Here is a 23,208-nt window from a genome sequence, read left to right as displayed (position 1 = left end):
GATAGAGAAATGGAAGAGGGAGACAGAAGTAAGCAAACAAATAAGTAACATGAAGTTGAAGGGGGAAAAGTGGATTTAGGGTTAGAGAAGATGGGATGGAGAGAAGAGGGTGGGGTTGAGGGCTTACAGTTTTTGACAAGGGGCTCAGGGAAAGCCTCTCTGTTTCAGTTTGCTACATACTCGTGCTTTTCTTTGCTTGCTCGTCATTAGCATATGTAACCCCCAAGCAGCCACCAAAAATGGCAGGCTCAGCCCCTGAGTTTACTTGTTCTGTTACCAGTTGTAGGATTACAGCCAACTCCTCAGAATCTCTATTTTTTTTAAAAAATAAATTCATTTATTTATTTGTTTATATTTTTGGCTGCATTGGGTCTTTGTTGCTGCGCGGGTTTTCTCTAGTTGCGGCGAGCGGGGGCTACTCTTCACTGCAGGGCGCGGGCTTCTCATTGCGGTGGCTTATCTTTTTGCTGAGCACGGGCTCTAGGCGCGGGCTTCAGTAGTTGTGACATGTAGGCTCAATCAGTAGTTGTGGGCCACAGGCTTAGTTCTCCGCGGCATGTGGGATCCTCTCGGACCAGGGCTCGAACCCGTGTCCCCTGCATTGGCAGGCGGATTCTTAACCTCTGCACCACTAGGGAGGGAAGTCCCAGAATCTCTAATTCCTAATTTTAAGTTTGTGGGAGTAAATAAGTAATGACTCAATTTTTGTGGATCAGAATGAATATGGATATAAGGGCACATCCTTGAGGAGGGCCACAATTCTCAGAAAAGGAAAAATGGGTTCCCCAACAGGTGTCTCCTTCATATCACTGTGACTCATGGGAGAGTATTGTACCTCGAAAAAGAGTTGGGTGGAACAATAGTTGAAAACCAGGGAAGGGAGCTCCCTGGCGGTGCAGTGGTTAGGACTCCGCGCTTTCACTGCTATGGGCCTGGGTTCAATCCCTGGTCAGGGAACTAAGAGTCCACTAGCCAAAGGGCATGGCCAAAACTATATATATATATATATGCATACATATATATACACGCATACATATATATATAAAACTTACTGATCTCCCCGCCACCTCCCCCTCCTCCGCTCCTCCCCCTCCGCCCCTCCCCTCCCCCTCCGCCCCTCCCCTCCCCTCCCCCTCCCCCTCCTCCCCGCCCCTCCCCGCCCGCCCCTCCCCCTCCCCTCCCCTCCCCTCCCCTTCTCGCGGCCCCGCCCCCGCTTCCTCCTCCAGCCCCTCGCTTGGAAGATCTGCGCAGGCGCGCAGTGAGGGCGCGGACGTGCGGGCGGAAGTGGTGCTGGAGCGCTTTAGGAAAGGGACTTGCGGAGAAAGCAGGTAGTCTGCTGACGGCTGTGGACGGTATCGGAGGGGGCAGGCTGCCATGAACCGCCTCCAAGATGACTATGACCCCTACGCAGTTGAAGAGCCTAGTGACGAGGAGCCGGCTTTGAGCAGGTAGGCCCCTACCCCGCCCCGGTCCCCGAGGCTTCGGGCCGAGGCTAGGCCGAGGCCTCCCACTCTCGCTGCGGTTGCCGGACCCGTGCGGATTCTCTGTCCAGCGGTTCGGGCCCCTGTCGCGCCTCGCTGTCGCCTGTGGGAGGCCGAGGGGGGTCTGGTGAGGTCGCGTAGCCACGGGGGAGGCGGGACCGACACTGGCGCGGGTAAGGGGCACATTCTGGAATTAGGCGTAAGAGTCAAAAGCCGTGAAATCGAATCCTGCTTCTGCAGCTACTAGCACTGTGACCGAAGGCAAGTCCTTTATCGTCGGTTTCTCATCTATAAAATGGAGGTATAATAAGTATATCACGAGTATGTTGTGAGGCACATGGGAGTTACTGTGAAGTGACCATCATGAGACTAAACTGCAATAAACAGAAATAAGGGGGTGTTTAACTTCTTGTTTTTGAGCACCTATTGTATGCTTGCTGTGGGCTACAAAGGTCAGTCATAAGATTTTTGTCTTTGACAGGTTTAACGGTAAAGTAGGGGACATAAGATAAATATATCTCGGAAGATATATGTCTCGGAAGTAAACGTGTATCTCAGAAGACCACTGTAGAAGAAGATGACCTGGGATAGTCACAGATGAAGTTCTGTGGGAATTTCCAGAAGGGAGGGATTAATCCTATCTGGAGGAAAATTGCAGTTATGTTGACAAGAGATTTCCAGGAAAATTTAGCCATTTTTTAAGCTGTCAGCAGATCCTGTTCATAAACTTTGAAACATTCTGTACAACTAAGCTTTCAGTGGAACTGTCCTTCTTTCAGTCACAATGTTTCCTTATATTATCCTGAGGAGGGATTATAGGCATGGGAGATCACACTGCTCTGAAGATTTCTGTTGTGGGGAGTGAGGATGGATTCCAAGATTCCCTTATGAAGAATTTCAATTAATGGGTCCAGTTTGTGAAACTCAATTAGTAATTCAGTTTGATTGGATTCAGTGTTTCCTGAACTTGAGCTGTTCTGCCATTACCATCCCCATATTCACCCCTCTTATTATTTATTTAATCATTTTCTTTAAGTTAATTTACATTTTTGTAGTTAAATGCCTTTTTTTTGGCCTCACGGTTTGCATGATCTTAGTTCCCCGTCCAGGGATTGAACTTGGGCCCCCAGCAGTGGAAGCACGGAGTCCTAACTACTGGACCACCAGGGAATTCCCATGTAGTTAAATGTCTTTAAAGAGGCTTTATATTCCTGTGACAGTTGCCACTGGTAAGGTAACGGTAAAAATAAATACTTTGAAAACAAAACAGTGTTATTAGGCAGTATCGCCCGCTCAAGGCTCTGAATCGAATGCTCATTTTAAAAAGGGAGATTGTGTTAGAGAGGGGTTTAAGAGGTGTCTCTCAGGATTTGATTTTACCATACCTAGAAGTGAATCTTTTATAGCGTAGTACTGTTTCATGGAAGCTGGCAGAACACATGAGTCTTCTGAGTTGGAGACACCTGACAGCAGAGCATACAGCATGAGCATCATGTTTGTGTTGGTTGCTCTTACTTCCCAACTCCTGTAGGGGTTACATGGAGAGGCCCAGATGGGTGCTACACATTCACTGGGTTGGTATCATGGCTGAGGACCACTTGAGCTTGGAGAATCCACCTCTTTTACAGCAGGCAGTAAATATGCCACTAGATGCCAGTACCCCTCCTCCCACCTCCCAGTTGTGATAATCAAAAATATGTCTAGCTATGCCAAATGTTCCCTGGGGGGCAAAATTGCCCCCCAGTTGAAGAGTACTGGGGTAGTTCAAGGGTAATAGTGAGAGGTAAGGCTGGAAAGATAGGTTGAAACCAGATTGTGGAAGGTTCTTTTGAATGCTGTACTTAGAGTTTTGGTCATGGATGATTTTCTTTTGGATTTGGGTAGTGATGTGATGAGAGTTCTTAAGGAATAACATTCTGGCAGCAGGGTTAAGGGTGGAAAGAAGCAGAAGAGTTTTGAGACCTGGAGATCCTTAGGCCATGGTGGTACAGGCAGAGTTAAGAGGACCTGAGTGAGGGAGGGAGACACGAGAGGGAAGAGATATGGGAACATATGTATATGTATAACTGATTCACTTTGTTATAAAGCAGAAACTAACACACCATTGTAAAGCAATTATACTCTAATAAAGATGTGGAAAAAAAAAAAAAAAGAGGACCTGAGTGAATATAGTGGTAATGGAGAAAGGGAGCATGCTGGTCAGGATGAGGAATGTCAGATGGGGAATTTTCTTGGAAGTAGAATCTGGATAAGTCCTCTATCATTAGCAAAATTGATTGGTGTGAATTGTATTTTTCTTATTTACCTTCTGCTTGAGGCTCACAAGCATTGTTGTAGAAGAGAAAAATAGATAAGCAAAACCCAGGAATAGTCTGTAACCGCTCATCAGATCATGAATAATTGAACATTATGTGTGTACTATTGATTATAGTAGAAAAGTCTTAGGCATTTCATCTTGATAACATTTCATTCCTTCTGATATCTCGTTTAATTCTGTCATACTGCTATTGATGGGGAAACCCAGGCACAGAAGTCCAAGGAAATTGGCAGAAATTGCTCAGGAGAATTTGGAATATAATTTAGCCCTCTCTCTCTTTTTAGTTCTCCGTAGCACTATGCCTTTTAAACTGTAATATTTACTTACTGTCTGTTACATTTTGTGTGGATGTATTAGCTATCTGTTACATATATTAAGTTTTATTTAAGTATGCAGAGTTTAAAACAAACTCCCAGTTCTGTGAGGTAAGTTTTTCATTGCTGATGGAATTATGAATCGGTGCAGTACTCTTGGAAAGTAGTGTGATAATTCTAGAAGTCAGAAAGACGTTTGCATCTAATTTTAGACATTTAACCTAAGGAAATCAACAGAAACAAAATTATATATACGGAGATATTCATTGTAGTGTTTAATAGTGAAGAGAAATAACTGTACAGCATCTGCAAGAGGAAATGTTATGCAGACATTAAAAAATATATTTGGAAATATGCAGAAATGGTTGAACTATCAAGTGAGAAGAGCTGTATGTAATGATAGCTGAATCAAATGCAACCTTATAAAATTTAAATTTGTTGGGCAGTGAGATGATAGGCATTTGAAGTTATTTTAATTCTTTAATATTTGTATTCTTTATGATTTAAATGTGTTCTAGTTCTGAAGATGAGGTGGATGTGCTTTTACATGGAACTCCCGAGCAAAAACGAAAACTTATCAGAGAATGTCTTACTGGAGAAAGTGAATCCTCTAGTGAAGATGAATTTGAAAAAGAAATGGAAGCTGAATTAAATTCCACCATAAAAACAATGGAGGACAAGTTATCCTCTCTAGAAACAGGTAAACTTTTAGTTAGATTTTCATATAGATATTTTTCTAAGTTCCATAATGGCAGGGACCCTTATTTGTGCTCTGTTATGGCCCCAGCACTTTCAGTAGGTGCTCAGTAAATACTTATTGAATGAATGAATAAATGTGCTTGGCAACCTGAGCGTAGTTTTCTTTCATTGCTAGTGAAGACGTTTCCTGTGTTACTGGAAAGAGACTGTTTAGCATTGTTTACTTGTATGATTTCCTTTTGTAATTTTTACCTCAGGATAAAAGAAAAAGAGACACACTAGCTTATAGAAGTATATTTAAGGTTATATAGCACTGATATAGCAGGTTGAATGATGTGTCACCACAAATTCCTGTCTCATTTTAGTAAGTAATGAAACATACTTCATTTTGATACTTGGTTTCTATGTAAAATATATCTGACTCGAAAACTTGTTTGTGAAGGTAGGACTCCTCAGAATTGGTTTCCATGTTGTTATGCTATACATTAACTGTTAAGAATTGAAAGCATATGTAATAATGATAAAAGCAAAAGCAGATGTTAATTAAGAGGAAGAATTAGGGATGCAGGCATATGATGGCATAAGTATAGGTGATGTCATGGCACTAGGCACAGCTGAGGAGAGAAAGAATGTGTCCTTGACTCATTCTGCCTGACTCTTTGTAGAGCTCTTATCCTCTTTCTTCTAAAGTTCCTTAAAACAAGATGTTTATTCCCTGTTCTCCACAGCATACTGCATGGCTGAAAGGTAGAGAGATATATGCCGGCAATGTGAAAATATGGCTATTTTATTTAATTAGATGTGCTTTTATCATTATTTATATATGCTTTCAGTCTCTTTGTGGGAAAGGAGAGAGAATAATTTTCTCATGATTTGGAACAGTTATTCAAGGAGGGGAAGTTCTCTGTAATTGCATAGGGCACAGAAATCCAGTAAGTCATTGATGTGAAAGTATTCTTCCACCCAAATGAAATTGGGAATGAGTTGGTATCACTTTGAAGTGATGGAAGAATATATGGAGTTTTTTTCCTTGCCAATCCAGTATGATTCAGTTTTTAAACTTCCCTTATGGTTTGACTAGGGTCTTCCTCAGGAAATGGGAAAGTTGGAACAGCTCCGACAAAGTACTATGACGATATATATTTTGATTCTGATTCTGAGGATGAAGACAAAGCAGGTAAGTAACATGTTTACCAGGTTTAGCAGTTATATTTTATGAAGGAAGGTTTACCTAGCAATTATTTGATATTAGGTTTTCCCTTTGAGTTTCATCTTTTAAGAAATTGCAGGCAGTTGATGTGAAAACAAAAGCAGGATTGCGCATAAGAACAGATGGGAACACACCTGAGGACAGGGACTGAGGGTGGTGCTGCAGTGGCACGTCTGGGGAGAGGAAGAGTGTGTCCTGACTCAGTACCTCTTTCCTCAGGGCTTTTGGCCCCCTCTTCCTTCAGCTTCTTTAGCACAGCAACATTTGCTTTCACAACTGCAGATAGTTTCTAGATTTTAATCTCTTGCAGAATTTTCCCTAACTTGTTGCTATTTTTAAATCAATCAATCTCTCTGTTCTTTGGAATTGATTTTGTATAAATTTGAGCAAAGTTGAACACAATGACAAGAGCTAAAACTAACTTAATTATATCAGTAATTATGATGAAATACACAAATAACAAATTTATATGGTAAACAATTTTATATTTTTATATGTTGTTACATTAACATTGACCTGCCCAAGTAGGTCTAGTGTATGTGGATGACCATAGTTTTTTTTTTCCATTCATTTTTGTTCTGATTTCAGTAGCATTTTATGTATGAGAACTTATGGAGAATTTAAGACATCAAAAATAGTTTCTAGGGACTCCCCTGGTGGTCCAGTGGTTGGGACTCTGCACTTCCACTGCCAGGGCCCAGGTTTGATCCCTGGTCAGGGAACTAAGATCCCACAAGCCGTGCAGCATGGCCAAAAAAAAAAAGTTTCTATTCTTGACTTACTTTGAGTGGCCTTTTTGAGACTCTGACGTCTCATTATTTGAACTCAGTTCTGAACTTTATTTGGAGGAATAGTTTAAAATTTTTTTTAGAAAAATATAACTAGAAAAAATATGTACCTTAGGAAACAGGTTTCTTCATTTTGTATAAAAGAGGTGTGGATTTTAGACATGATACTTAGCCATATCGTTAACATTTTCAAAACTAGCACAGGTGACCAAGAAAAAGAAGAAGAAACAACACAGAATTCCAACAAATGATGAATTACTATATGATCCTGAAAAAGATGACAGAGATCAGGCCTGGGTTGATGCACAGAGAAGAGGGTAAGAACTTAAATTTAAAATTAGAATCTTTAGGAAAAATGATTAAAAGATGATTTTCGCTATATTCACATTTTGAGTGTATGTGTATATGTTTATACAGACATGCGTTAAGTTTGTGAAAAAACTGCTGAATAGTTTATTTTAAAAATGAAAAGCAAATTTCAGTCAGACCATTGGTTTTTTATTTATTTTAAAAAATATTTATTTACTTATTTATAATTGAAGTATAGGTGATTTACAGTGTTGTGCTAATTTCCGCTGTATAGCATAGTGACTCAGTTATACACATACACACATTCTTTAGGCCACTGGTTTTTTAAAAACTGTTATTGCATTCAGACTGCTATAGCTAGTCAGTCTCTCCCTTTAAGAAACAAAACTGACTTTTTTCAAATCAACAATTTAAAATCACTTGGAGATTAAGAGTTTATGTGGGGAATTCCCTGGCGATCCAGTGGTTAGGACTCTGTGCTTCCATTGCAGGGGGCACGGGTTCAATTCCTGGTTGGGGAACTAAGATCCTGCATGCCGTGGTACTGCCAAAAAAGAGTTTATGTGGATAAACAGTGGATGTTATGTTTTCTACTTGAATGCTTGAATTGTTGTTTTTAACTATTTACAAATTTGATTTTTTTTTAAATTTTTAAATTTTTTATAGATCTTTATTAGAGTATAATTGCTTTACAATGTTGTGTTAGGTTCTGCTGTATAACAAAGTGAATCAGCTATATGTATACACATATCCCCATATCCCCTCCCTCTTGCATCTCCCTCCCACCCTCCCTATCCCACCCCTCTAGGTGGACACAAAGCACCGAGCTGATCTCCCTGTGCTATGCAGCAGCTTCCCACTAGCTATTTTACATTTGGTAGTGTATATATGTCAGTGATACTCTCACTTTGCCCCAGCTTCCTCCCACCATGTCCTCAAGTTTATTCTCTATGTCTGCGTCTTTATTCCTGCCCTGCCACTAGGTTCATCAGTACCTTTTTAAAAAATAATTAATTAATTAATTTATGGCTGCGTTGGTTCTTCATTGCTGCACGCAGGCTTCCTCTAGTTGCGGCGAGCAGGGACTACTCTTCGTGTGGTGCGCAGGCTTCTCATTGCAGTGGCTTCTCTTGTTGCAGAGTACGGGCTCTAGGTGCATGGGCTTCAGTAGTTGTGGCACGTGGACTCAGTAGTTGTGACTTGCGGGCTCTAGAGCGCAGGCTCAGTAGTTGTGGCGCATGCGCTTAGCTGCTCTGTGGCATGTGGGATCTTCCCGGACCAGGGCTCGAACCCATGTCCCGTGCATTGGCAGGTGGATTCTTAACCCCTGTGCCATCAGGGAAGTCCCCATTTTATTTATTTTTTAGATTCCATATATATGCGTTAGCATACGGTATACAAATTTGATTTTTTAAAGTTGAGGTAAAATTCACATGACATAATGTTAACCATTTTAAAGAAAACAATTTAGTGGTATTTAGTGTATTCACAATGTTGTGCAACCACTACCTATATTTATTTCAAACCATTTTCATCATCCTAAGAGGAAACTCCATACTCATTTTCAAATTTGAGCTGATAAAGGCTGATTTATCATAAAAGTGAAAGCTGGGCAACTTACAACTATTTTTCCCTAACCTAGCTGTGCTTCAGAATCACCTGGTTAGAATGAAATGCAAACCCTTGAGTCCTACTGAGGAGGTTTTGATTCCGCTAGGGTGGGGCCCAGGAATCTGTACTTGTCAAGCCCAGAGGGCTTGTGATGTTATGTGGGTCTTTGTGCACCACCCTTTAGCTTCCACCCTCCCACTTTGTCCTTTTTTCCTCTCCTAGTTTCACCCGTGCACCACTTCCTCCAACTGCCCCTTGCATTTATGTGATGAATATTTTTCACACTCACAGTGTGAAATGAACGTTTTAAGTGCTATGAGTGCTATTGAAATAATTAAGGAGCTTACGGTCTAGCTCCTTATTCTGGTAACAGAATTTGTCATGGAAGTAAGATGGAATGTATTTTCATTCTTACATAATCTTGAGAAGAAATAACATCTTATTGACTTATTCACATTCCTGTGTCAAGCAGTAGTTGCCTTTTAAGACCACAGAAACCAGCTTCAAATAATGAATTCAGTACATTTTAAGCACCACAAGGACAGTGATCATACCTGTCTTGTTCAATGCTGTATGCCAGGCATCTTGCACACTGCTGTATAGGCACTTAGCACCTATTGAATGAATGATTAAGTTATTTTCTTGGGGTTTGGGTTTTGAAATTTGCTAAGCATTGGAGGTATTTAACAACAATTATGAAATATATACCACATGGTCTCAGTATTTTTCCCCACAAACATTTAAAGAGTTTAGGAAGTAATGCCAAATGATTTGCATTTTGCTGTTCAATTTTTAGGTGTTTTCCATAAGCCCCTTTAAAGAATATATACTTTTGGGCTTCCCTGGTGGCGCAGTGGTTGGGAGTCTGCCTGCCGATGCGGGGGATGCCGGTTCATGCCCCGGTCTGGGAAGATCCCACGTGCCGCGGAGCGGCTGGGCCTGTGACCCATGGCCGCTGAGCCTGCGCGTCTGGAGCCTGTGCTCCGCAATGGGAGAGGCCCGTGTACTGCAAAAAAAAAAAAAAAGAATATATACTTTTATACCTTAGTGTTTTCATAAGCAGATTCATGCTTTATTCTTTAAATCAGCAAATATCTGTTGAGAATTTACTATATGCCAGACACTGTTCTAGATTCTTGAAATACAGCAGGGAACAAAACAGACCAAAATCCTTAGGCACTTAGAGCTTACAACCCTTGCTTTTTTTTTTTTTTAATAACTTTTACTGAAATATAGTTGATTTACAATGTTGTGGGTTTTTCTTGTTTTTTTGGCTGCATTGGGTCTTTCTGGTGTGCAGGGCCTTCTCATTGTGGTGGCTTCTCTTGTTGTGGAGCACGGACTCTAGGACCGGCTTCAGTAGTTGTGGCACGCGGGCTCAGTAGTTGTGGCACATGGGCTCAGTAGTTGTGGCTCACGGGCTTAGTTGCTCCGCGGCATGTGGGATCCTCCCAGACCAGGGCTCGAACCCACGTCCCCTGCATCGGCAGGCGGATTCCCAACCGCTGTGCCACCAGGGAAGCCCCAACCCTTGCTTTTTAAACGTAGCTTTATTGTGGGTTTTTTTTTTTTTTAAATTAGTAGGCTATTTTTTAGAATAGTGTTTTTTTTTTTTTTTTTTTTTTTGAGAAAAGCCAGCATAAGGCACTTTCATTGCAATAATGAAACTCATATGTAGTGCTGGGGGTAGCGGTAGGGGTGTGGGAGTAGGCAGCAATTTCTCTCACCATATCACTACACAGGACAGCAAAGGGGTGAGAGGGGGTGAAGGAGCAAACTCTGAGATCAGCACGGGGAGCTGAGCATCAAAAAACAGGAGATGCTGAAGCTGTGATGACCAGCTTCATTTTCTTAAGACAGCACTCAGGGATTTGTTATGATGGCTGGGCTTTCATGGGTGTTGTGTCTACAAACGGCACCTTCAATTTAACTTTCGATTGAAATTCTTAAAATGTAGGAAGTGGAGCTTGGATAGCTATGAGATTACAAAAGTCCTAAATATCCATTAGAAAAACCAGAGGATGGAAAAAGAAAAAAAAAATCCAGGCCATGAATTAGGCTTCAGAGGTCCCTGGCTGGCCCAGGGATAGACACCTGTAGTGTCCAACATCTCAGTGAAAACTATCTGCTTTCAAAAGGCAGAGGGTTAAGGGGAGGGTGGAGGTGGGACAGTGGAGGCAAAGGCTCTCCCCTTCCCACTTTAGTTTTGGGTAGGGCTTTTAATTCAGCCCGAGGACGTCGCTTAACTTGGAGAATAATTCAGCCCTCAAAAGCACCTCAAATCTGCTATGGCTTTGCAGTTGCAACAGCAAGAATGTTTAATATATAATAGATAAAACTTTCATCCAAAAAAATATATATATAGATTATTGCCCCCCCCACAACAATTCCTATTCTAAAGTTAACCCATTACTTGTGCTGTTAATACTTGAATAATACGTAACTGGAAACCTAGCTCCAAAGGACTGAAACCCAGCGTTCACCCCCAAATGAAAACAAACTAAAATGGGTAACTTGAGGTTTATGGCATATAGTTCAGGTCAACACACATACAAGGAGAAAGGGGAAGAGCAAAGCCGGTGACAACACATTCAGTCTGGGAAGATATTTATACAGAGTGTAGTGGAACATCAGGGAAAGCTCCGTACGGACTCGCTGTGCTCATCTGGAGGCACCAGATCCTTCCATGACACATCCAAGAATGGGGAGCTCAGGGAGGAGGCCATTCCTGACATTCCAGTTTTAGAAGCTCCACGTCAAAGATGAGAGGGAGATAGCTTGGCTCTCTGACCCAAGCTCATCTGGGCAGCCCCTTCTTCCCAGCCTCGGATCACTTCCTGCTTGCCCAGCACAAACTTAAAGGGCTTGTTTCTGTCCCAGGAGGAATCCAGCTTCTTTCCATCTTCAGGCATCCCCGTGTAGCGCACCACGCAGGTCTGGCCGCGCTTTGGGAAGGTGCGCCCCTCTCCGGGGGAGATGATCTCCGCCTGCACTCCCATGGCGGTGGCAGTGGCCGTGGACGCAGGGCGGGCAGGTGGCGCGACAGGCGGCGTGGACTGATAGTGGATCTGGCGGCAGTTCCGCTGCTGTGCCAGAATAGTTTTAGGTGCACAGAATAATTGAGCCGATGATGCAGAGAATTGCCATGGTACTGCCCACACCCCCCGCAACAACAGCAACGCACGAGTCTCCCTGTTAACGCCATGCGCTAATATGGTATATTCGTCACAGTTAGTAATCGATGCATTATTGTTAACTAAAGTTCATACTTGATTCAGATTTCCTTAGGTTTTTTTTCTGTTTTTTAAAAATATCCTGTTTTACCTTTGGGTAGCAGTTGTATTTAAAGCACAGTCATCCCTGTCACATTATTGATCCTGCACCATCCCAGTGAAGCCCAGTGGGCTTCAAATGACCCCCTTTATTTATTTATTTATTTATTTCTCCACCACGTGGCTTGCGGGATCTTAGTTCCCTGACCAGGGATTGAACCCACACCCTTGGCAATGCAAGTGTGGAGTCCTAACCACTGGACCTCCAGGGAATTCCCCCATATTTCCTTAGTTTTTACCTAATACCCATTTCTGTTTCAAGAGCCCATCCGGGATACCATGTTACATTTAGTTGTTATGTCTCTTTAGGCTTTGCTTGGCTGTGACAGTTTCTCAGACTTTCCTTGGTTTTGATGACCTTAACAGTTTTGAGGAGCACTGGTCAGGTATATTGTGGGAGGCTCCTCTATTGGAATTTTTCTTTTTCAGCAGCAGAACTCAAGTTTATTAAAACAGGTATGACAAGTATAACAAAATCTACATCTGCCTGTGCTAGGCCAGTGTAGTTCTGTACAAACAACAAGATAACGCTAGATAACGACAGTTAGCACTTTGAAAGCATAGTATACAGAAGAACATATCTTCATCAAAAAAAAAAAAAACACTTCATAAAAGTGGGGAAAAAAATTCTCCCCACGCCCCCCAAAGGAGGTCTTCACAGGCTGGCCAGCTCCATCCCAACTCTGAGGTATCAAAGGAGTTCCAAGTGCAAACTGAAGGGATGAACAAGCAACTCCCCCACTCCCACATCCGTTAAACACACAATCCAGCTGATCTTGTGGTAGAGTGCCTTTTCATGGAATGATTCAACAATCATAGATAAAAAAATATGGAATGCTTCGCGAATTTGCGTGTCATCCTTGCACGGGGGCCATGCTAATCTCCTCTGTATCGTTCTAATTTTAGTATATGTGCTGCCGAAGCGAGCACTGGAATTTATCTAATGTTTTTCTCATGATTAGACTGGAATTAGAGGTTTTGGGGAGGAAGACCACAGGGGTAAAATGCCGTTTTCATCACTTTGTACCAAGGGCACATGCTATCAGTGTGATTTATGACTGTTAATGTCGATCTTGTTCACTATAGTGAAGTAGTATTTGTCAGGTTTCTCTACTGTAAAGTTACTCTTTCCACCCCTTTCTGTACCATACTCTTTGGAAGGATGTCACATGTTTAGCCTAGACTTAAGGAGTCTGGAGTTATGCTCTTCCTCCTTGAGGGGAGAGTATCTTCATAAATTATTTGTAATTATGTATGGGAGATGTGTCTATTCTCCCCCATTTATTTATTTATTAAGTCATTTATGTCAGCATGGACTCATGGGTATTTATTTATATTTTGGTTATAATTCAATACTACTTTATTTTGATGCTCTAATTGTTTTGGCTTCAGTCATTGGGAACTCTTTCAGTTGGCTCCTGTGCCCCTTTAACATTCCTGTCTCATTGTGGGTTTTTTGTTTTTTCTTTCTGAGCACTTCCTTACTTTCTGGCCCTACAGGATGTTCCAGGTCCATCTTGTATGCCCCATTCCTGGAATCAACCATTTCTCTAAGGGGTACTGGTTTCTTTTATTGGGAGAGTGGCGTTTGAAAGCAAGATCTGGCTTTAATGTGTTTCCCCTCTTCACCTTCTTTTTCTGTTCTAGCTACCATGGTTTTGGAATACAGCGGCCACGTCAACAACAACAGCCTTTTCCAAATAGTGATGCTGTCTTGAATTGCCCTGCCTGCATGACCACACTGTGTCTTGATTGCCAAAGGTAACGGATAAAGGATAACAACACACACACACACACACACACACACACACACACACACACACGAAAAAAAACACTTGGTAGTTCTTGTTTAAATCAGAAATAGACTTTTGAGGTACTTAGGAATTCTGATAAAGTTCTGTCCTTATATATCCCTGGTGCTGCATGACTAATCTTTATACAAATAATTTTTGTTACACGTAGTCTGTTATAAATAGGTTTTCTAATAAAGTACTTGCCAGTGCTGACAAGGGTTCAGTAAAACTGCATATTTGTTGTGGAATGACAAAATCTCTCAAATACACTCTTATTTTTTTTTTCTGTTGTGATAAAATACATGTAACATAAAATTTACTATTTTAACTGTCTTAAAAATTTTGCTGTAAAAGAGTACTTCATTTGAATATTCAATTTATTGTCAACTAGACCATTTAAAATTTTTTAAAAATTTAATTAAAAAAATTAATTTAGTTTTTAATTTTTAAAAAAATTTAAAATTAATTTTTACTTTATTTATTTATTTATTTGATTGTGCGAGGTCTTAGTTGCAGGAGGCGGGCTCCTTAGTTGTGACTGTCAGGCTCCTTAGTTGCGGCATGTGAACTCTTAGTTGGGGCATGCATGTGGGACCTAGTTCCCTGAGCAGGGATCGAACTTGGGCCCCCTGAATTGGGAGCATGGAGTCTTAGCCATGTTGCCACCAGGGAAGTTCCTATTTTTAATTTTAAATAAAGCTGTTTTCCCAGCTTTATTGAGATGTAATTGACATACAACGTAGTATAAGCTTTAGGTATACAGTGTAATGATTAGATATTCAAATATATTGCAGAATGTTTACCACAATAAGGTTAGTTAACACAGCTGTCACCTCACATAGTTTCCTTTTTTTGTGTGTGTGTGGTGAAAACTTTTAAGATTTACTCTCAGCAGTTTTCAAGTATGCAGTACAGTATTGTTAACTGTAGTCATCATGCTGTACCTTACATCTGCTGAACTTATTCATTATAAGTACCTTTTGACCGCCTTCATCCATCTGCCCTTCCCCACCAACCACCAGTTACTTTGTTTCTATGAGTTCAGTGTTTTTTTTAGATTCCACATATAAGTGAGATCATACACTATTTGTCTTTCTCTGTCTGACTTTTTTTACTTAGCATAATGCCTTCAAGGTTCATCCATGTTCTTACAAGTGGCAGGATTTTTTTTTATGGCTGAATAATATTCCATTGTATATACATACTATATTTTCTTTATTCATTCATCTGTTGATGGACATGTAGGTTGTTTCCATGTCTTGGCTATTGTAAGTAAGGCTGCAGTAGGTTTCTGGGAGGAAGACCACAGAAATAAAGTGCTATTTTCATCACATTATGTCATGGGCACAAACTATCAACATGATTTATGACTTTTTTTTTTGCGGTATGCGGGCCTCTCACTGCTGTGGCCTCTCCCGTTGCGGAGCACAGGCTCAGCGGCCACGGCTCACGGGCCCAGCCGCTCTACGGCATGTGGGATCCTCCCGGACCGGGGCACGAACCCGTGTCCCCTGCATCGACAGGCGGACTCTCAACCACTGCGCCACCAGGGAAGCCCGATTTATGACTATTAATGTTGACCTTGATCACCTGGCTGAGGTGGGGGCCCAGATATCTCTTTGAGATAGTGATTTCATTTCCTTTGTATACATACCCAGAAGTGGGATTGCTGGATCATATGATAGTTCTATTTTTAACTTTTTGAGGCTCCTCCATACTGTTTTCCGTAGTGGCTGTACCAATTTACATTCTCACCAGTAGGGCACAAGGGTTCACTTTTGTTATTTCTTGTCTCTGATAATACCTTTTCTGACAGATATGAGGTGATACCTTATTGTAGTTCGGATATGTAGTTCCCTGATGATTTGTGATATTGAGTACCTTTTCGTGTGCCTGTTGGCCATTTGTATATCTTTTTTGGAGAAATGTCTATTCAAGTCCTTTGCCCATTTTTTAATCGGATTTTGTTTGTTTTTTGCTACTGAGTTGTATGAGTTCCTTATATATTTTGGATATTAACCCCTTATCAGATATATGATTTGCAAATAATTTTTACCATTCCATAGGTTGCCTTTTTATTTTGTTGATTGTTTCTTTGCTATGAGAAGCTTTTTAGTTTGATGTAGTCCCACGTGTTTATTTTTGCTTTTGTTTCTTGTGCTTTAGGTGTCAGCTCCAAAACATCATTGCATCATTTTTCCCTATGTTTTCTTCTATGAGTTTTATAATTTCAGATCTTACATTTTAGTCTTTAATCTGTTTCAAGTTAATTTTTGTCAGTGGTGTAAGTTAAGGGTCCAGTTTCAGTTTTTTGCGTATGAATATCCAGTTTTCCCAATACCATTTATTGAAGAGACTGTCTTTTCCCCATTGAATATTCTTGACTCCCTTGTCAAGTATTAGTTTATGGTGTATGCATGGGTTTATTTCTGGGCTCTTGATTCTGTTCTGCTGATCAATGACTCTGTTTTTATGCCAATCCCATACTGTTTTGATTACTATAGCTTTGTAGTATAGTTAGAAATCAGGACGTGTGATGCCTCCAGCTTTCTTCTTCTTTCTCAAGATTGCTTTGGCTATTTGGGGTCTTTTGTGGTTCCATAACAAATTTTAGGATTTTTTTTCTATTTCTATGAAAAATGCCATTGGAATTTTGATAGGGATGACATTAAATCTATAAATGGCTTTGGGTACCATGGACATTGTAGCAATATTAATTATTCCAATCTATGAAAACAGGATATCTTTACACTTATTTGTGTTTTCTTCAATTTCTTTCATCAGTGTTTCATAGTTTTCAGTGTATAGATCTTTCACTTCCTTGGTTAAATTTATTCCTAAGTATTTTATTATTTTTGATGAGATTGAATGAGATTGTTTTCTTAATTTCTCAGTTTCTTAATGAAAATGCAATAGATTTTTGTTTATTGCTTTTGTATCCTGAATCTTTACTGAATTTATTTAACATTTTTTTTGTGAAGTCTTTAGAGTTTTATATATATAAGATTATGTCATCTGCAAACAGACAATTTTACTTCTTCCGTTTCTATTTGGACACCTTTTCTTTCTTTCTTTCTTCCTTTCTCCCTCCCTGCCTCCCTCCCTCCACCCCCCTTCCTTCCTTCCTTCCTTCCTTCCTTTTTTTTTTTTTTTACCTGATTGCTTTGGCTAAGGTTTCCAGAAATACATTGACTAGGAGTGCTGAGAATGGGCACTCTTATCTTGTTCCCTATTTTAACCATTTTAAGTGTACAGTTCAGTGACATGAACTACAGTCACAATTGTACAGCCATCATGACTATCCATTTCCAGAACTTTTTCGTCACGCCAGACAGAAACTCTGTACCCATTAGACAATAATTCCCTATTCTCCACCCCTACTCACCCCAGCCTCTGGTAATCTCTATTCTACTTTCCTGTTTGGATTGTTCATTGCTAGTGTATAGAAACACAACAGATTTCTATGTGTTCATTTTGTACTCTGCAACTTTGCTGCATTAGTTTATTAGCTCTAATAGTTTATTTGTGTAATCTTCAGAGTTTTCTACATATAATATCATGTCATCTGTGAACAAAGTAAATTTTACTTCTTCCTTTCCAATTTGGATGCCTTTTATTTCTTTTTCTTTTTTTTAAATGAATTTATTTATTTATTTTTGGCTGTGTTAGGTCTTCGTTTCTGTGTGAGGGCTTTCTCTAGTTGCGGTGAGTGGGGGCCACTCTTCATCACGGTGCACGGGCCTCTCACTGTCGCAGCCTTCTCTTGTTGTGGAGCACAGGCTCCAGACGCGCAGGCTCAGTAGCTGTGGTGCGCGGGCTTAGTTGCTCCATGGCATGTGGGATTTTCCCAGACCAGGGCTCGAACCCGTGTCTCCTGCATTGGCAGGCAGATTCTCAACCACTGTGCCACCAGGGAAGCCCTTATTTCTTTTTCTTACGTAATTGCTCTGATTAGAGCTTCCAGTACTTTGTTGAATAGAAGTGGTGAAAGCAGGCGTTTTTGTCTTGTTCCTCATCTTACAGGAAAAGTTTTCAGTCTTTCATCATTAAGTATGATGTTAGCTATGAATTTTTCATATGTGGTCTTTATTATATTGAGGAGGTTTCCTTCTATTCTTAGTTTATTGGGTGTTTTTATCACGGAAGAGTGTTGAATTTTTCAGATTTTCTTTATGCATCAATTGAGATGATCATGTGTTTTTTTCCCATATATTCTATTAATCCAAATATACTTTTGCCCTTTTCCTCTTCTTTTCTTTATTTTCTTTTCTCTTTTTCTGGTAGCCTTATAAATGTCTGGCTTAGTCCATGTTCTGAATCAGGTTAACTGAAATTAAATGATGATGTTAGGTGGTGGATTTGTTCTAGTTACTAATGGGAAGCCAGATGTAATTTACTCTTATTAGCTAGCTTGAGGTTTCTGATCATCTGCAACAGTTAATTTTTGTACTCTCCATATGAGCTGTTAAGCTTTTTTTTTTTTTGGTGGTAAGCGGGCCTCTCACTGCTGTGGCCTCTCCTGTTGCGGAGCACAGGCTCCGGATGCGCAGGTTCAGCGGCCATGGCTCACGGGCCCAGCTGCTCCGCGGCATGTGAGATCTTCCCAGACCGGGGCACAAACCCGTGTCTCCTGCATCGGCAGGCGGACTCTCAACCACTGTGCCACCAGGGAAGCCCTGTTAAGCTTTTTGTATATAAATTGACACCTAGAATATGAAATAAAAAGTAAAATATCTTTGTACTTAAGTTGCTTCTCTTTTAAATTAAACCATGTTACCATGTTACAGGGTTTCTATACCCAAACAAAGTTGCTTCATGATCTAACAGTAGAAATTGGGCTTGGTAAAAATTGTATTCCATATTAAGATAGGATTCCAGTACGCTGGAGTATAAATGAAAGTTTTATGGTTTCGTCTTGAGAAACACCAGCCTGGTAGTGGTGGTGGTGGAAGAGGAGATGATCAGCATTCAGAACTAATGAAGGCATAATTTGACTTCACTGTTTCTAACCAGATAGATATTTCTGTTGCATGATGTTTAAGGGGGAAAAAAAGGAAAACTTACTAAGTCAAGAAAGAAGTAGGAAAATATTAAGTGTATGAGGAGAACAAAGAAAACATTATCTATTCTTTAGACTGTTGGAGTAAAGCCAAGAGTGGACATTATAAATCAGATGCTCTTTAAGCTTCTAAAACTGTAGCTTTTACTAAAATAGTGACCAGAATGGCACTACCTAGTAATGAGAGGAGGGCAGAGTCTCAGGTCACAACAGGAAAAAGACACAGTCAAAGATTTTTTAAACATTACCTCTCAGGTTTCCAATAGCTTTTCTTGTCTAAGGTGGAAGAGCAAATCAAAACATTTTTTTCTGAGATAAAAGTTACTTATAGAGCAGTAGAAAAGAGGATATATTCATCAGTATCTGTTAACAATTCTCTTCCTGTTCGTAAAATAAGTCTTAAAAACTCTTTAATTTCCCATTTTGTTCTCATGTTTTTACTTTGGTTGGTATTTCAGTAAGTTTTTGGTATTCTCACATTTTATCTAAATGTGTAACTATTAAAATAGAATGTAAATCCAAATTCTCCATTTCATTTTCCTCTTAGGCATGAATCATACAAAACTCAGTATAGAGCAATGTTTGTAATGAATTGTTCTATCAACAAAGAAGAGATTCTAAGATACAAAACCCCAGAGAACAGGAAGAAAAGGCGAGGCCATAAGAAGATGAGGTCTAACCAAGAAGATGCTGCGGAGCAGGCAGAGACAGATGTGGAAGAAATCTATCACCCAGTCATGTGCTCTGAATGTTCCACCGAAGTGGCAGTCTACGACAAGGATGAAGTCTTTCATTTTTTCAACGTTTTAGCAAGCCATTCCTAAATAGCTAAGTTGGCATTTAGTTGCCCAGTACAGTATACAAGGCAAATATGGACAGTTATATTCCTCCTGCCTACTCATCTCAAGTGACATTCTGAGTGGTTATTTGAGGAAGCAGTGTTTTATCTTTATCTTTTTGGGAAAAAATGGTTATCTACCTTCATCCCTCCCCTTCCTTTTAAAAAAAAAAGTTTCCCCAGCTCTGATGGGACTTGTTATTCATTCTCTTTTTGATAGATATTTGGAAATGGGCTTTTTATTTATTAAAGCTCTTTAGAATTAAAATGTTCTGGAGTTACAGGTAACTTGTTTCAGAGTGTTATTTTTATTTTTTATTTTGGATATACCCTTGGTGTGCTTAATCTAGAAACTGTTTCCTCACTTCTGTCTATATATATATATTTTTTTCTTTTTTTAAATTGCGGTATAGATGCTTTACAATGTTGTGTCAGTTTCTGTTGTACAACAAAGTGAACCAGCTGTATGTATACATATATCCCCTCCCTCTTGGACCTCCCTCCCACCCTTTCTGTCTATATTGTTTTTGCTAAGAAGTATCTTTATTTCCCTTGTAACCCATAGGATGGAGTGAATAGTATTAATAACTTACAATTACATGAAGTTAGTATTGGGGTGCCTTGAGTAATTAACATAGGTCTTTCCTTAAAAGGGTGGTACTTAATCAGTATTCTAAACTTAATGAATTAACACAGTAAAATAGAAATTTGTGGTAAGGAAGAGCAAACTCACCCTCCAGCCTTAGACTTAAAAATTTTGTTGCTGTTGCTTGTGCTCCCATTTATTCCAGAATTTCTCTTGCCAGCAATGAAGGTGTGTTTGTTTTTGCTCTTAATAATAGAAAAATTATTAGTGGCAGCTTGGAGGAAATTGCATTGTAGGCATCTGTACATTTTAGCTTTTTAAAAGAATATGATTGGGGCTTCCCTGGTGGTGCAGTGGTTGAGAGTCCACCTGCCGATGCAGGGGACATGGCTTCGTGCCCCGGTCCGGGAAGATCCCACATGCCGCGGAGCGGCTGGGCCCGTGAGCCACAGCTGCTGAGCCTGCGGTCCGGAGTCTGTGCTCCGCAACGGGAGAGGCCACAGCAGTGAGAGGCCCACGTACCGCAAAAAAAAAAAAAAAAAAAAAAAAAGAATATGATTGGACTGTTTCCAAAAACAACATTAGGAAACTCACGGTCCTCTTGTTATTTTAATAGAGATGTGATAGAGTGGAAAGAAATCAGGAAATAGGTTTTTTTTTTTTAACATCTTTATTGGAGTATAATTGCTTTACAATGGTGTGTTAGTTTGTGTTTTACAACAAAATGAATCAGTTATATATATACATATGTTCCCATATCTCTTCCCGCTTGTGTCTCCCTCCCTCCCACCCTCCCTATCCCACCCCTCTAGGTGGTTACAAAGCACCGAGCTGATCTCCCTGTGCTGTGCGGCTGCTTCCCACTAGCTATCTACCTTACGTTTGGTAGTGTATATATGTCCATGCCTCTCTCTCGCTTTGTCACAGCTTACCCTTCCCCTCCCCATATCCTCAAGTCCATTCTCTAGTAGGTCTGTGTCTTTATTCCTGTTTTACTCCTAGGTTCTTCATGACATTTTTTTTTTCTTAAATTCCAAGGAAATAGGTTTTAATTCAGGCTCAGCAACGCTAATCTTTGGCAGGTCTGTTCCTTTGAGTCCCAGTTTTCCACTTATAAAATGAAAAGGTTGAAGGAGAGCGGTGATTCCCCACAGAGGTCAGGGCTCAACAGAGCTTGACGGGGACCTCTGCATACTCCCTCAGAGAATGATACACCTCCAGAAGGGAAAACATATCCTTTCCACCTCCTTGTATTTTGCACTTTCTAAAAGCTACACAGAAGGTGAACTGGAACCAGTAATGGTGTGGTGTTGGTAAGAATTAGATGGAGGTAAAAAAATGATAAAGAATTTGCTTTTAGGAAATTTCCAATGTCTTAATAGCATACTTGATAATTTTTATGATATGCTGATATCTGTCCAGTTGGAAGCAATATATATACTTTTAAACATTTCAACATGTTGCCAGATGATAACGTTACAGAATAACACTATTAGTCTATTTATTTTATTTTTTATTTTATTTTTTTTGCGGTACGCGGGCCTCTCACTGTTGTGGCCTCTCCCGTTGCGGAGCACAGGCTCCGGACGCGCAGGCTCAGCGGCCATGGCTCACGGGCCCAGCCGCTCCGCGGCATGTGGGATCTTCCCGGACCGGGGCACGAACCCGTGTCCCCTGCATCGGCAGGCGGACTCTCAACTACTGCGCCACCAGGGAAGCCCTAGTCTGTTTATTTTAACCTTGTGTTTGCCTTATTGTAACTTTGCAAGATGTCTTTCTGTCTTACTATCATTGCAAACCCTACTTTCTTCCTAGATTGCTCCACCACCCTCATTGTACCCTTATTTCCACTTCAGTAGGAGTATCTCAGTGGTCTTACACGTAAAGATCACCTGGAGCAGATATTAAAAAGGCACATTGTTGGAGGCCCTATTCAGAATGTGACTAAATAATAAACATGAGGCAGGAAATCACAATGTCCAAAGATACAGTTTATAACAGTAACAACATAAAGGGGAAGGACAGAACTGTATAGAATCAGTTTTGTATACTACTAAAGCTGAGTTCAAGCTAGTTTCTTAGAAATGTAAGATGACAGTTGTAATCCAAAGGGTAACCATGAAGATGTTGCAACAAGAAGAAAATATAAAGTGATCCATGAATAGACTATAATACATTTAAGTATTACAAAATATAAAACTACAATTATTCTTTATGTCCCTTTAACTTAAAAAAAATCCTTGAAATATTACTTAAAGGAGATTGGTGGTCAACACTGTTTTGACTTCAAGCAGAGAGGGCTGCAACAATTTTTCTGCCTCTTTTTTTTTTTGTCTGTGCCCCTTGGCATGCAGAATCTCAGTTCTTCGACTAGGGATCAAATGCATGCCCCCTGCAGTGGAAGCATGGAGTCTTTTTTTTTTTTTTTTTAAATTAAATTAATTATTTTTGGCTGTGTTGGGTCCTTGTTGCTGCATGCAGGCTTTCTCTAGTTGCAGTGAGCGGGGGTTACTCTTCATTGCAGTGTACGGGCTTCTCATTGCGGTGGCTTCTCGTTGCGGAGCATGGGCTCTAGGCACGCGGGCTTCAGTAGGCATGAGGGTTCAGTAGTTGTAGCTCGTGGGCTTAGTAGTTGTGGCTTGCGGGCTCTAGAGCGCAGGCTCAGTAGTTGTGGCACACAGGCTTAGTTGCTCCGCGGCATCTGGGATCTTCCCAGACCAGGGATCGAACCCGTGTCCCCTGCACTGGCAGGTGGATTCTTAACCACTGCGCCACCAGGGAAGTCCCAGAAGCACAGTCTTAACCACTGGACTGCCAGGGAAGTCCCTACCTCAGTTTTAATGCATACCTTTGAGTATTTTTTTCTTTTGT

At 40.6% G+C, this 23,208-nt stretch overlaps 1 protein-coding gene and 1 non-coding gene across 3 annotated transcripts; one reads left to right on the top strand and one right to left on the bottom strand.

Moving 5' to 3' along the window:
* The first annotated feature begins 1,248 nt into the window (after positions 1-1,248).
* EAPP (E2F associated phosphoprotein) lies at positions 1,249-20,039 on the top strand. Of its 2 annotated transcripts, XM_004285706.4 has the most exons (6): positions 1,255-1,448; positions 4,631-4,812; positions 5,893-5,988; positions 7,009-7,126; positions 13,709-13,822; positions 19,461-20,039. In XM_004285706.4, the coding sequence occupies exons 1-6, from the start codon at positions 1,375-1,377 to the stop codon at positions 19,735-19,737; spliced, it is 861 nt and encodes a 286-aa protein (XP_004285754.1). In that variant the 5' UTR covers positions 1,255-1,374; the 3' UTR covers positions 19,738-20,039. The 2 variants fall into 2 exon arrangements, with proteins under 2 accessions (XP_033272323.1, XP_004285754.1); XM_033416432.2 differs by lacking the exons at positions 7,009-7,126; positions 19,461-20,039 and having other exon boundaries at positions 1,249-1,448; positions 13,709-13,779.
* Positions 12,885-12,991, bottom strand: LOC117198742 (U6 spliceosomal RNA). Its single transcript, XR_004479976.2, has one exon. It is a non-coding gene; the product is annotated as a U6 spliceosomal RNA (small nuclear RNA).
* Positions 20,040-23,208: the final 3,169 nt, after the last annotated feature.

This window comes from Orcinus orca, chromosome 2 (genome assembly GCF_937001465.1).
Source record: "Orcinus orca chromosome 2, mOrcOrc1.1, whole genome shotgun sequence".
NCBI classification, from domain to species: domain Eukaryota; kingdom Metazoa; phylum Chordata; class Mammalia; order Artiodactyla; family Delphinidae; genus Orcinus; species Orcinus orca.
The sequence above is the reverse complement of the archived record's forward strand: the minus strand, read 5'-3'. Positions and strand labels throughout refer to the sequence as shown.